General features: G+C 41.9%; 3 protein-coding genes across 3 annotated transcripts in view; 2 read left to right on the top strand and 1 right to left on the bottom strand.

Moving 5' to 3' along the window:
• The window catches only part of LOC310870869 (ATP-dependent zinc metalloprotease YME1L1-like), a 157508-nt gene that overhangs the window by 79073 nt on the left and 64267 nt on the right, over positions 1–14168 (bottom strand). The window lies entirely within an intron of this gene.
• LOC310870066 (serine/threonine-protein phosphatase PP1-beta catalytic subunit-like) lies at positions 18–995 on the top strand (the record flags this gene model as incomplete). The annotated part of the gene is made up of 1 exon (XM_083781089.1): positions 18–995. One exon carries the CDS (start codon positions 18–20, stop codon positions 993–995), a length of 978 nt encoding a protein of 325 aa, XP_083637215.1.
• mpp7b (MAGUK p55 scaffold protein 7b) overlaps positions 5792–14168 on the top strand; it is a gene marked incomplete at both ends in the record, with an annotated part of 32732 nt that continues 24355 nt past the window's right edge. The window contains 5 exons of the mRNA XM_083782656.1: positions 5792–5816; positions 6751–6851; positions 7745–7822; positions 10823–10903; positions 13631–13768. Coding sequence (XP_083638782.1) covers positions 5792–5816; positions 6751–6851; positions 7745–7822; positions 10823–10903; positions 13631–13768 — 423 coding nt within the window. The remainder of the gene's footprint in view (positions 5817–6750; positions 6852–7744; positions 7823–10822; positions 10904–13630; positions 13769–14168) is intronic.

Here is a 14168-nt window from a genome sequence, read left to right as displayed (position 1 = left end):
CACACCTTACTACATAAATGGCAGAGGTGTCGTTGGATGTCGACTCACTGATTTCCAGGCTATTGGAGGTGCGCGGATGTCGCTTGGGGGCGCCAGTCCAAATGACGGAGGCCGAGGTCAGAGGCCTCTGCATCACGTCCCGGCAGATCTTCCTCAGCCAACCGATCCTCCTCGAGCTGAACGCTCCACTCAAGATCTGCGGTGATATCCATGGCCAATACCCAGACCTGCTGACACTGTTCGAGTGCGGTGGCTTCCCTCCAGAGGCCAGCTACCTGTTCCTGGGGGACTATGTTGACAGAGGCCAACAGTCCCTGGAGACCATCTGTCTGCTGCTGGCCTACAAGATCAAATACCCAGAGAGATTCTTCCTGCTCAGAGGCAACCACGAGAGTGCCTCCATCAATCGCATCTACGGCTTCTACGACGAATGTAAACGCAGATTCAACGTCAGGCTCTGGAAGACATTTAACGACTGCTTTAATTGCCTGCCGGTCGCCGCTATAGTGGATGACAAGATATTTTGCTGTCACGGAGGTCTGTCACCCGACCTACAGTCCATGGATCAGATCAGAGACATTGTGAGACCCATAGATGTTCCTGACTCGGGCCTGCTGTGCGACCTGTTGTGGTCTGACCCAGACAAGGATGTGCAAGGCTGGGGAGAGAACGACCGTGGTGTCTCCTATACCTTTGGGGCCGATGTGGTCACCAAGTTCCTCAGAATCCATGAGATGGACCTAATCTGTAGAGCCCACCAGGTGGTAGAAGATGGTTATGAGTTCTTTGCCAAGCGGCAGCTGGTGACCTTGTTCTCAGCCCCCAACTACTGTGGAGAGTTTGACAACGCCGGCGGCATGATGAGCGTGGACGAGAACCTGCTGTGCTCTTTTCAGGTCCAGAAGGGGAAGAAAGTAAAGTACCAGTATGGAGGCATGAACTCGGGCCGGCCCGCCACCCCTCCCCGTACAGCCCAGCTCCCAAGGAGACGGTGAAAAAGAAGCGAGTGGTTGCCCTTTGTAGTCCCTTGATGACATTTGATCCCCTCTTCAAAAGTACTCTTCTGTTTCTTTCCATTTCTACTGCAGGAGTCGTCTAGCCGAGAGTCTGTATTTGTGTGCAGACTCCAGAGCCCATCTTCGTCTGGAAACCCCTGGAAACACTGCCAACAAGCCAAAGACGTAACTACACAATTTTTTTATCAAGTGGCCCTGAAAAGGCTAGGGGTGTGTGTGTGTGTGTGTGTGTGTGTGTGTGTGTGTGTGTGTGTGTGTGTGTGTGTGTGTGTGTGTGTGTGTGTGCGTGTGCATGTGCGTGTGTGTCTTATTATTATGTACCTACAGGTACATAAACGTGTAACAGTACAGAAACCTTGAATCTTGAAACCTAGAGCCACGTGTGGACGACAGCAGCCTCGATCCATAACAACTCAAGCCTTCGCAGCGACAGCCTCGACTGAAGGAGCAGACCTGGGTGCAATGAGGTGATCCTGTTTCTGTAACCTATAATGGAACCTTCCAGCCGACAAACAAAGCGGGCCAATTTCAGAGATATGTTTAAATATATCACAAGAGAATTTCGATTGTGAGAGAAGCAAGCTTGTGAGATCACTCAACAAGTAGATTTTTTTATTCTGCATTCAGTCATGTTTCATTTATATTGTTCTATTGTTTTATTTGGAACGTCATTAGCAGACACATTAGAGACTGCTAGTTTTCCTGGGGTCTATATCCTGGGACCATGAATAAATCTGTTTTAATATGGTTCTGTTACATTTTCTTAATTCCTTTAGGTATACGTATGGTTGCTTTATATGAATTTGTATGGATGGACTAACCCTGAAGCATGCACAGATTGCACACTGATACACTCACACAGATAAAGTGCATGTACATATACACACATATACAGGCCCAACACTAGCGTCACATCCGACATTGTTATAAGGCGTGACTCTGAAAGAGGCTCGTTCGTCAGCCTCTATACGGTATCTAATCTCACAAATTAGAACATGTACATCCACAGATTTTCTTTTACATGTTCTATACATATTTTTTATATTTAATTTTATGTTGTATTGATTTAAACCCAAGCTGGGAATGAACCCTATAGTCTCCCACTCCGCGAACCAAAGCAGAACCTACCCAGGTTTGATTGGTAGGGAAGTTCCAGCCTGTCCACTACACAAAGTGTCAGGGTGATTCGACTGCCGTACTTTCATTATAACAGCTCTGCCTGAACCTTTGCCCAAACATGGTCATATGTCATAGCTACGTCATCATAGGTGACGGAACTTAAACTGGCCACATGAAGCCACACTGTTATTGGACCCGATCTTGTTTTCACAAATCTATTATAATATATTTTAAATAACATTTAATTTAGAAATAGAATGTTATAATGGACGTGAATGGGGCCCTGACCTCGCGTCACGTCATAGAAAACTGACTTCATAGATGACAACATCACAGGCAGCTAGCTAGACACATGAAGTCCGAGATCCACATGGGAGCAACATGATTTTTTCATCTCCCTCTTTGAACTGTTATATGCAGAGGATTAGCAGCAGGTGCATCTGTCACAATCCTGACATTTTTATTGATTAATCGTTACATACAAATAACTGTGATTAATGATTTATTTTATTTCCCTCTTTTTTTGAGGGGCACTCCTATTTCCAGCTTTTGGTGTGTGTGCATAAACCTTGTCCTACACAAACATTAAATTCCCATTAACAATGAATGGAGAATTTGTGTCTGAGCAAATAGACATAGTGTCTATTTTACGTCATGACACAGGTGTGATTTTTAGATTTGTTAAAGGTAGGGTACATGATTTGCTTTGATTGAAATAAGTGTTAAATAGTAATATATTCTGATATAGTACTCAATGCTATAGAGTTGTTCAGTTACAATGGTTCTCCAACTCTTTAAAAAAATTGCAAGTGGGAGGGTGGGGTGGGGGAAACCCCCTTTTTTCTTTTAACAAAAAATAAAATAGAACATTGATCACAAATTGCATTTTCAGGTCAGGATACCAATTGCATCCAATCAGGATAGAGAACTCAGACAGGATACAGATTAAATATGAAATTGGAAGTGATGACACTAAGAAATGAGCAGACGAAATTGGAACTGGAACACTATAACAATTAAGCATTACTGAATAAAATGGGTATTTTCTGTTTAAAGAGCTGGAGAGACAGGGGGACTCCTGTTACTGAACAAACGCTCTATAGCAATTAGGATTACAAAACATCACACGTGTGTGAAGTGAGGGGTGCCCAGATTTTTGGGGGTATGTTGATGTTCTCATGTCAGTGAAAAAATGAAAATGATGAAGTCTTACATTGTCATTTACGGCCCTAAACAAACATTAAAGTCCATAGACCATAATAAATCTGAGATCCATATGGGAGCCAATATGTTTTCATCCAATCTTTCCTTTCTTCCTTACTTTCTGAGACATGGTCAATCAATTAGAACACTTTAGAACAAGACACAAGAAGCCATCATCAACAATACACTGTTGATAATAGATATGTTTAAATGTATTCCACATTAGTCCTAAATGTCTAAAATGTTTGTCAGAAGTGTATCTGTCTGTGAGTGACGTCACTGACATGGAATGCCAGCACAAGGGAAAAGTAGACTAGAAATACATTTAATAAAATAAATGTAAAATGTCACAATAGTAAACTGGGTTGCTTATCCCATTTAGACCCGAGGCCAATTCTAAAAATGCAGTCTAAATCCCATCATGGGTTAAGCTCGAATTATATGAATGTAGGCCTACAACAGTCATAACATGGAAAGTGTTCACTGACCTATGCTCCATGATTGCTGTAGCTATTGACTAGTTGCTTGTTGGTACATATAGGTCAGAGCTGACACTGTTCTGTGAATCAGGCTGCGTTGATTAACAGTATACGTCATTGTATGATGATCTTCAACGCCGGACATAGCAGATCTCCAAGCTCACAAAGCACACTGTAAGCTTGTAGATCTGCTCCAGCGCGCAGAACCTGCACACGATGGAGTAGCCATTAGGCTTTACGTACTGTTTGAGTGGTTTTCACTGTGTATGCTCGTCTCTCTCTCTCTCTCTCTCTCTCTCTCTCTCTCTCTCTCTGAAATGAGTAAGTAGCCTACCATATGTATCTCACTCATATAGTTGAGTAAATCTTAGTTTATTATAGACGGGAGGAGAGCCTGCTTGATTTGCATGGAATGTGGTGAGTAACATCTCAGTTTGGCCATCGTGAACACACATGTACACAAAAGGTAGGGTCTGTTTGTTTATTGTGTATGTTTGCTTGTTTGTTCGAAGAAGACTTTGCATTTTAGAGTGAGTAGAAGTGTGTGCTGTTCAAGGTTCAGTTATCACCTTGTACTCTCTTAACCACTTTTAGATTAAACTTGTAACAAAGTGGGGTCTGGGGACCCTCAAGGGTCCTTGAGTGTGGTCCAGGGTGTCACCAGCAAACTTTGGAACCACCTCTTAAATATATCGGATCTGCTATATTTCTGATGTTTGCTTTATGACTTGCTCAAAATAAAGAAGACTATAAAAGTGGTTAATTTCAATATCATTTTTCACAAGCTAGAAGATAGTCCAATGACAGTGTACATTATATTATCTCTCTCCCCATCTTGCCGTGGACCTAGAATTCTGTACTTAATCTTAATGTACAGTAACAACTATAATATCTTGATGTTCCCTGGAACCTAATCTTATCGGATGAGCGGTCCCCAGCTTAATCTGTATCAATTTGAGGGTCTTGACATGAAAATGTTTGAGAACCAGTGACCACTGCAAAAATAACAAATCTGCAAGCTGATCCACATCCCAATCCATTGTGAGCTTGTAGATATTAAACTTGAAATTTGAAAACATTTGTTAATCTCTGACTTTGTTATTTACTTATTTAAACTTTTAATGACTGCCAAAATAGGGATGTCAGGTTGAAAGTACTGGTAGTTAATTTATCACCAGAGGTAGATTGGAAATTGGAAAAGCTAATGATCACTATTTGTTTTATTTGAATGTGATCAATAATGACTTCCATTTAACCAGGTTAGTAAATTAATCTTCATCAGAAGGTCATTTAAGTGAGTCTGAGTTTTATGATGATACAGAGGTAAGCGCTATTAGTAGGCTATGCATTTGACCAGAGGACATTTTCCTCCTAAATGTGACATGCTATATAACGCATTGTGACAAATTAATATTCATTATATCTTATTATACATTTCACTTCATACAGGGTTCAAATCAATACCCACTGCAGTTCTGACAAACCATCTCTCATCATGTTGTAAATACTGTATGGATTAATGGATTTTGCCTCGAGGAAAATGGAAGTGCAAAGATGAAATGGCCTACACAGTGTATGCATTAGGGGGCAGTAATATCACAGAAGAACAGGTTTTATAGCAGTAGAACTCTAGCTGGTTCTAGAACTGGAGCCGTTCTATATTCTTGGAACCATGGTGCTGTTACGGAACGGGGGCCATTTCTTGGTCTGAGTTCCGAACCAACTTTTAGGGTTCTGAACCAAATCATATTCAGTGGAAAAAAGAAGTGATGGGCCAAAGGAAGAGTCAGACTTTGCATCACATCACATATTGAACACATCTCTCTCTCTCTCTCTCTCTCTCTCTCTCTCTCTCCCTCTCTCTCTGGTCCCTATTTAAAGAGAACCTACAGCAGATGAGTGTACATACTCTACCCGTAAAAAAGATTGATACATACATTTTTCCCTCCACATTATTTCCTTCACAGAACAAGAATGATGAGCCAATCAGAGTACAGAGGTATGTGCAATGTGAGGAGGGTAGTTGTGGGGGGAAAAAGCTTTTGTTATTTAATATATGTTTTACATTTTATGTCTTGCCCTTATAAAGACAGCAGTTGTATACATCAAAGACGACAGACGAGGCAGTGAACACAGGAAAAGGTTCACAGTAAAACCCTCAGTGTTCATTAACTGCAGTTAATCCAGTGTTTATCGTTTCTCTTTGAGTTAAAATAACTCACTCAGAGTCAGAATCCTGTGAAACAGAAAGCTTCTGCACAATGAGTACATTTACTTTTGGTACTTTTAAGCACATTGAGATGCCAATACTTTTAACTTTTGTAGTGTTTCTACATTGCAGAATTGATAGTTTTACTTTACATAAGTAAAGAAATTTAGTACTCTCCCCCACTGGTCTTGTATAGACTCATGTAGTTAATTAGTAACATCCCTGTGTCTTGTATAGACTCATGTAGTTAGTAACATCCCTGTGTCTTGTATAGACTCTCCATGTGTATGTCTAGTACAGCCAGAGGGAGGCTTTCATCACAGCAACATTATAACCTCTCACTTCTTGTCCCATGACCTCTGACTTTGCCTCCTGACCTTCTCAACACCCCGCTCATAAATAAAGGTGAGATGCAGGTGCAATGAGCCTGTGCTTTTTTGAGTGTGTGTGTGTGTGTGTGTGTGTGTGTGTGTGTGTGTGTGTGTGTGTGTGTGTGTGTGTGTGTGTGTGTGTGTGTGTGTGTGTGTGTGTGTGTGTGTGTGTGTGTGTGTGTGTGTGTGTGTGTGTGTGTGTGTGTGTGTGTGTGTGTGTGCGACTGTGCATGCGTGCATGCGTGCACATGGTTTGAGTGAGTGGGAGTATCTGATCATAAAACTGTTGTGCTGCGCTGCCTCTGGCAACTGATTTCCCCCACGGGGGTCTGTCTGTCTGTCTGTCTGGTTGCTATCATCAGTGATGTCCAGAGCCGAGTGTCATAGCAGAGAGGAGGACTACATGTTCCTCCACAGCATTCTGATGGAAAATAAACTCCACATGCTCTTCAAGGTGCATTTGCATTGCTGTCCAATGTGTCTGTGTGTCATGACTCATGATAGCTGTCATTTTGGACAGTGTTTCCCAAACTGGCGTCCATGCCCCCCTTGGAGGGTTGCCAAAGATCGTGCGAGGAGGCTGTGTGTGTGTGTGTGTGTGTGTGTGTGTGTGTGTGTGTGTGTGTGTGTGTGTGTGTGTGTGTGTGTGTGTGTGTGTGTGTGTGTGTGTGTGTGAGGGTGTGTGTGTGTGTGTGTGTGCGCACAGGTGGGGGTTCTCAGCTTTTGTCAGATGTATGAAGGGGGACTCCAAAGTAAAAAGGTCGGGAACCCCTGATTTAGGCCACTGCAAATGTCTGTGCATGTGTCTCAGTTGTATGCTCCTTTCCTTGTCTCTGACTCAATAATGCATGTGTCTCAGCTGTATGCTCCTTTCCTTGTCTCTGACTCAATAATGCATGTGTCTCAGTTGTATGCTCCTTTCCTTGTCTCTGACTCAATAATGTTTCCTCAAAAACCCAAGCGAGGAGATGAGATGACATCATGAAAACAAAGAGCTTTTCACTGATTGCTTTTAAGGGTAGGTCTGGTCTGGCCACGGAATTCTAATTCTCCATGATCCAGAGAAAGTTTTGCCATATTGTGTATGTGTAGAGACACACTCGCACACTTCAGCCAGCTCCTTGAGAATCCCAGTGCTCACTCAATAGACTTTTGGATCAGCAAAGAGCATCTGGGTAACTTCACATAAAGGCTAAAAGGAGACAGACATTTGAGCACACCGATCTTCTTTTTGAAATGTTTAACTATTAGACCAATGTTTGAACGACAGTCCCCCACCCCACCCTACCCACACAGAGTGCCAGTAGTAGCGGGAGCTTTGACTGTGATACCTTACTGCCTTGACAGATCCACGAGCGGCTGAAGAGTTTTGAGAAGCGGAGCCCCATTCCCATCCAAGAGCATGCGGCTAGTCTGGGTTCTGATGTAAGTAAAAGTGCCCGTCGCCAAACTTCTTTTGCAGGCAGACACACTATGGAGGAGGAGAGAACGTGTTTTGACAGGAGAGAGAAGGTGGATGATATTTCACTGTGAGGATTATTTCCTGTGGTATGGAGAAGACTAGACTGATTTATATCCTGCTGCACGCCAGTGATGCACACGGAAATAGCCAGTCTGCAAACTCGCAACATGTTGCAGCGCGATTTATTGTGAGCTTGTAAATCAGCTCTTTTCTATGCACAACACCGGTACGATATGAGGCATAAATCAAACCACTCTCTAGTCACACAGAAACATCTGTGGAATCTCAACTCTACTCGATCTGCATTGGGGTTTGATATATATATATCTCTCCCCCAAAAAGCGCATCTTGAATATTATTATTGGTGGCAACCCTTGTTTCTTTTTAGCAAAAGTGATCCGTTTTAAAAATAGATATCATTTTACAACTCTCTTCCATAAGGTGAGGTCACCAAGGACAGTGTTGAGCATTAAGCTGCTAAAATCATTTAGTGCCGAGGCTAATGTTTCAGGTTGAGGGAATACAATTTATTTCACATCTAAGATGAAGTGACACTGAGTACTCCCACTCCAGTTATCATCCAGAACGACTCCTACTTCATCCCTATTCCTTTCAGTAGTGAAGTTTATTTCATATACCAGCCCTCATACCTGCTGCCAGTAATTCCTTTGTATGAATTACATTTCTTTGCTCTGCATTGGATCAAACTAGAACATTTTATACTTCAAATAAAATATGTCTTTGGTATGTCTATGTATTTAAAGTGCCCAACATATCAAAACAGTATATCAAATATATTTGTATTTCTACTGTAGGTTCCATGATAAAAACAAAAAAACAATTTGGGGCAACTTTTAGTATAATTTTCGTTTTTAAATCAAAGGTACGTTACGTAAGATGAATCACTCTACTTCTTTTGCTCTGAGTCACATCTGTATTCCTTGTTTGTAATCTTGAACCAGAGAATGATGGTGCAACACCTTTCTCACCCTGCCTTTCCCTTACTATGACGATGATCACCCTTTTTCTTCCCATCTCTTACACACATCCGGATCCTGCTCTCCATATTTCCACATTCTCAATATCCCTCTCAATTACCGCCCGAGCGCCAACCATCGCCACACTTTACTTTCTGTGACTTTGAACTTCTCTATGTTGCACACGATCCCCCGCATGTTACGTTCCCCGCCTGTGTCTATCATTCCTCGCCCTCCATCTCGTTCCTCTCACTCCCCGCGCTTCAGATTCAGGTCGACAGACACCCTCCGCCTGGCTTAAATCATCATGCCTGGCTGCAGGGGCCAAACCATGGATCTGTTTCCCCTCAGAGAGGCTTCTGTTTGCTCACAGTGGAAACTAATGACCTTCATACATTGTGTTTCTGGAGCGTGCCTTGACATCTTGAAGCAGTATAAGTCATTACAGTAATACGCTTGACAGGACGGCAACTTGCTCAGTCACACTCCATGCCTTGCCAGTTGTCGTACTATATAGCCGGTGGTCAAGGCTGGATGGGTAGCCTTTCAGATAGAGGCGTCATGTCAGAAAAAAAAGACCAGAAGGTGGCACGTGAAAATAGTCTCAAAAAGTGTCAGATAGTGATGCGTTGTAAACTTGTGAATTTGTTGCACTGTTTAAAAAAAATATATATACATTTTTGTTTGTCTATGCTCAAACTTAGTCTATAGTAGCCAGCCCATAGAGCCCCATTGTGAACCCGGACATGTTGAGTCCACCAAGGTTTTATGTTAGAAATGTTTAGTATGGGTCCCCAGCATGTAGAAACTGCCGGATGCTAACTTGCATATATTGGGCAATTTTCATAATTGGCATAATAATTATGTGACCATACCAATTACAACCTATAGAAGGCAAAATATTCAAAATTTCATCATGCTTTATGTAGCATGTGATGTGTCAAACTAGGGGGTTTTCATGATGCTGAATCCATTCCAGGCATTAGTTTTGCAAAAAAACACTCATTGGGCTAAAAACGGCCAATGCCGTCATCACAAATTGATGATGTCAGCACATTTGGTGTTGTGGGCATGGAAATATATATATCAACAAAAAATTGCATTTTGTCTATAATTTCAGTTTCAATAGAGAGTATGAGCATGCATAAAGTGAATGGCAGATCGAGTGGCAAAGTGAATTTAATGTTGTTTTAAGTCATTTCATTCAATCAAATAGGACTTTTCTGTTTCGATATATGAGCTGTCATGGCCAGAAAGTAGTTTTTTTGTCACTCAATAGGCATTCCCGCATAACTTCCGGGTATGATGATGATCTCACACGCATACCCTCTATATAAGTTGGTTTTAGTTAGTTTTGTAACACATTACATGTGAGTTAGTTATTGATTTGGTTTTATATTTTAGTTTTTATTTAGTTCAATTATGTTTTTTCAATTTTAGTTTTCCTTATTCCGTAAGTTTTAGTTAACTATAATACCTTTGGTCTGTCTGTATCTCTCTGTCTCCCTCTGTTAGCAGGGAGGTGGAAGCTACACTCATGTGCTCATGTAATCACATACAGTACAGTATGTCTGTAATTTAATGTCGTATGTAGTATGAATAATGAAAGTATGCCTCTGTCTGTCTGTCTGTCTCTCTCTCTCTCTCGCACCACACAGTATATAAAATACAACACCAGTACATTTTAACATAATGTATTTCATATTAAAACTAATGAACGGCCACATTATGTGTAATCTGTAAATGATAACCACCTTTCTCTAAAGCCTATTTGCACAAGAAAGGTTTAAGTAGTAGCCTAATCTGTGTGTGTGCCGTGCATGCCTGTGTGTATGTGTGTGCATGTGGGTATGTGTGTACAGTCAGTGTGCATACATTTGTCTGTCTGTTACTCACTCGCTCTCTCTCTCACACACACACACACACACACACACACACACACACACACACACACACAAACTCATACATTTCTCTCTTTGTCTCTAGTTGGTGTCAGATCTGGGTTTTATGGAGAGGAGAGCTGAGGTCACAGAACTGGTGGAGCTGCTATCTAAACCTCACTTTAAGGTCAGGGCTATTCCCTTTCACGAGTCTAGGAGCACATGAACTTCAAACTAAGTATGCACGCACGCACACACGCACGCACGCACACGCACACACGCACACACACGGCTAATCCAATAATCTAATTTCTCTCAGGGGACGCAAATCAATTGACTTGCTCTTCTCTGTTACACACACACACACACACACACACACACACACACACACACACACACACACACACGTTTTGTTTGTTTTCACAGCTATATAGTAGTAATTGCTATTGTATGCCATTTTCTAAAATGAAAAATGAAGGCGGTCGTAATTTGTATAATTTCCTTTCCATTGGTATTTGGTACCACACTGAATAATAACCTACTGTTCACTCATATTCCTTCACAGCGGTTTATACAAGTGCTCCAGTAGGCTATACATTTCTCTCTGCTGACAAGCAACCTTCAGCACAGCTACATTCTGGAGTAGATCTGGTGATTTGGCGTGCCAGAGTACACACGCCACGCACGCACGCACGCACGCACGCACGCACGCACGCACGCACGCACGCACGCACGCACGCACACACACACACACACACACACACACACACACACATCACAATGTTTCACTATTTTTTGGAAATAGCAGATAAAATGCGCTGTGAGCTTGTAGAACAGCTATCTTATATAGCTTAAGTACAAAATATGGCATAAGTGGTAAGACGAAATGTCTTCTGCTTAATGGTTTGTGATTGAGGCCCAATGTCCCCAAGGTCGATTTGTTTTTGACGGTTTCACTATCTACTATGTGGTCTCTCTGTACATGGTACAGTACACACATGGTACACATAATAATACATTATACAAACATACAGTCCATAATACAAACAGTCCATCCATACATACAGTACATACATACATACAGTGTCTGAGATGCTCTAAACGAAGTTGAAGCCAACGGTGACCCGACAGTGGTGGAAGTGGAAGAAGTACTCGGATTTCTTACTTTTTCAAAAGTAGCAATGCATTCTGATGAAGATATGAAAGCCTATTCAAAATGTATTGTATTTGAGGCATCTATAAACTTAAAGTAAAAGTACTAAAACCAAACCTTTTCAATCTAATACAATAGAGTTGAATTGGTTATATTTTGTAAGTATAAAAAAAGAAACGGAGTAAAAGCACGTCCAAAGTGTACTTAAGTAGAGAACTTAAGAGTAAATGTACTTTTCTTTCCACCACCTGCCAACAGGTTTGTTGAAACAGCCTTAATGAGCTGTGTTCTTGGCCTGGGGTCAGGGGCTCACACATAGGCTACACACACTGGATATAATATCCTGTAAATTAATGTTTGTTTCTGTGAAAGTGACCAGAGACACGTTGTCTCATGTGTTTTGGCATCGGCAGCTGAGCAGCTCACAGCCACTGATGGACACGTGCATAACGAGTATAGTAGACTAACTGACAGATGGATTGGCTGATTGTTAAAATGGAGCCGATGAGCAGATGTTTCCTCATGCTTCCCAAACGAGAGTACATTCCTGCTGAGGATTGCACTGCCGTCATAATGGCTTATTAAGTGCACTCTATCCAGAATATTTCAATATACTGCAATAACTGCATTACTCCACTATGTTTTTCTTCTCTTTTTTTGCTTTTCACACAGCCAAAACCAACTAACATGATCTGAAATGGGTTGTCCCTGGCCTTGTTAGCACTCTATAGATTAGCTCATAGACACATTAAAATGACGCTGGGCCTATATGTAGTTTGGGTCAGCACTCAGCACCTAAGAATGAAACACAGATTTCCTTTATGGCATGGCTCCTTTTAGTAAAGCTGTCTAGGAAAGGGTCTGTCTGTTTGCGTGTCTGTCTGTGTGTCCGGGGCTAGTCTCTCTCTCAAACTATGGACCATATGCACACAGCGGCCATCTTACCATATAAGTTAATGGCAAGGTGCTAACAAGGTGCAACTTCCCATTACAGCCCATTCAAACAGAAAAGTCAGATCTGATTGTATTACACAACGTCAAACTCACCAACATTGCAACTGTACGAAAAGCTTGAATTATCCTTTCTAACCTCAAAGTGTTTGTTTCATAAAAATCCACTGCAGACATGTTATGAGCTACTTTCTGTCCTTGCAGGTATTTCCCTCCCTTTTTCTTACTGTGAATATGTTTTACTTTTTAGAGCTCAGATTTTATACAGGAAAACTATGGAGGGCAGCTTGGGCTGAAGGTTTACCCACATTATGGATACAGTATGACATAGTCCTGACATCATGGATGCCGCCAGGGTTTCTTACCGAAAATAGCCAATTTACAAGCTCACATGTTGCACTGTGAGCTTGTAGATCTTGCAAAAGCTCTGAGGAAGGCCGTTGGACAGAAACGTCTGTGTGTCTTGTATCGCTGCTGCGGTTCAGGGAATTAAAGTGAGCGCTGGTGATCATGTGAAACCATGCGAAAGAGCTTGTGGATATGCGATTATTGTTGCGAGACATGATGCTGTACAATAGAGTATTATTTCAGTGGAAGTTGCTCAGTGGCGTTTTGAAGCACCCGGAAGAACAGTCTACTTCCGTGTTTTTTTTCCCTTCGATTTGGACACCAAATTTGGTCGCCCTGCAGTACCTGCTCTTACCACCTCAACGTTGGAGAGCCTCACTGGGGGCTTGTGCTGTACCAAGAAAGTACCTACAAATCAGGATGTACCTGTAGACACCATCTTGTTTTCTGTCTCCCATACAGAGTCTGCTGTGGGTCCATGACGCTGTAGCACAGAAAGACTTTGAGCCTGTGCTGCCCTCGTTACCTGATTGGGTCCTGGAGGAAGATGATGAAGACTCAGTAAAGATTGTCAGTTTGGTCAAAACCCAGGAACCTCTGGTCAGCTTTTCTACATACATTTATTTTACAAAATACAAGTTCAATCAGCTTTACTACACACATCTTACAAAATACAGCATATTTGTGCAGCTTTGGGCTATGCATTTCACTTCTATTTGCTGAGCAGTAAACAGCAAATTACAATTACAAGTGGAACCATCGTGTTAAGAGCATTTTAAACTCTGATAAATCACTCAACGCTTTTAAAACCTTGGTTTGAAACATGACGCACAAAAAGCCTAGTTTTGGCCTGACTGTAAACAAGATTCCACCCAGCTGAATGTTGTTTTCCCCCTCAATCCAGGAATAGGTTTAAAACATGCTCAAGGAAACCAAGTGTGACATTCCCAGCCCTATGCTAGCCTGTTTCTAATTTGGTCACCCTGAAGGCCTGTACATA

The sequence above is a fragment of the Protomyctophum parallelum genome, assembly GCF_964188405.1.
Source record: "Protomyctophum parallelum genome assembly, chromosome: 14".
In the NCBI taxonomy this organism is placed as follows: domain Eukaryota; kingdom Metazoa; phylum Chordata; class Actinopteri; order Myctophiformes; family Myctophidae; genus Protomyctophum; species Protomyctophum parallelum.
Note: the sequence above shows the minus strand (reverse complement) of the source record. Positions and strands in the feature narration are given on the sequence as shown.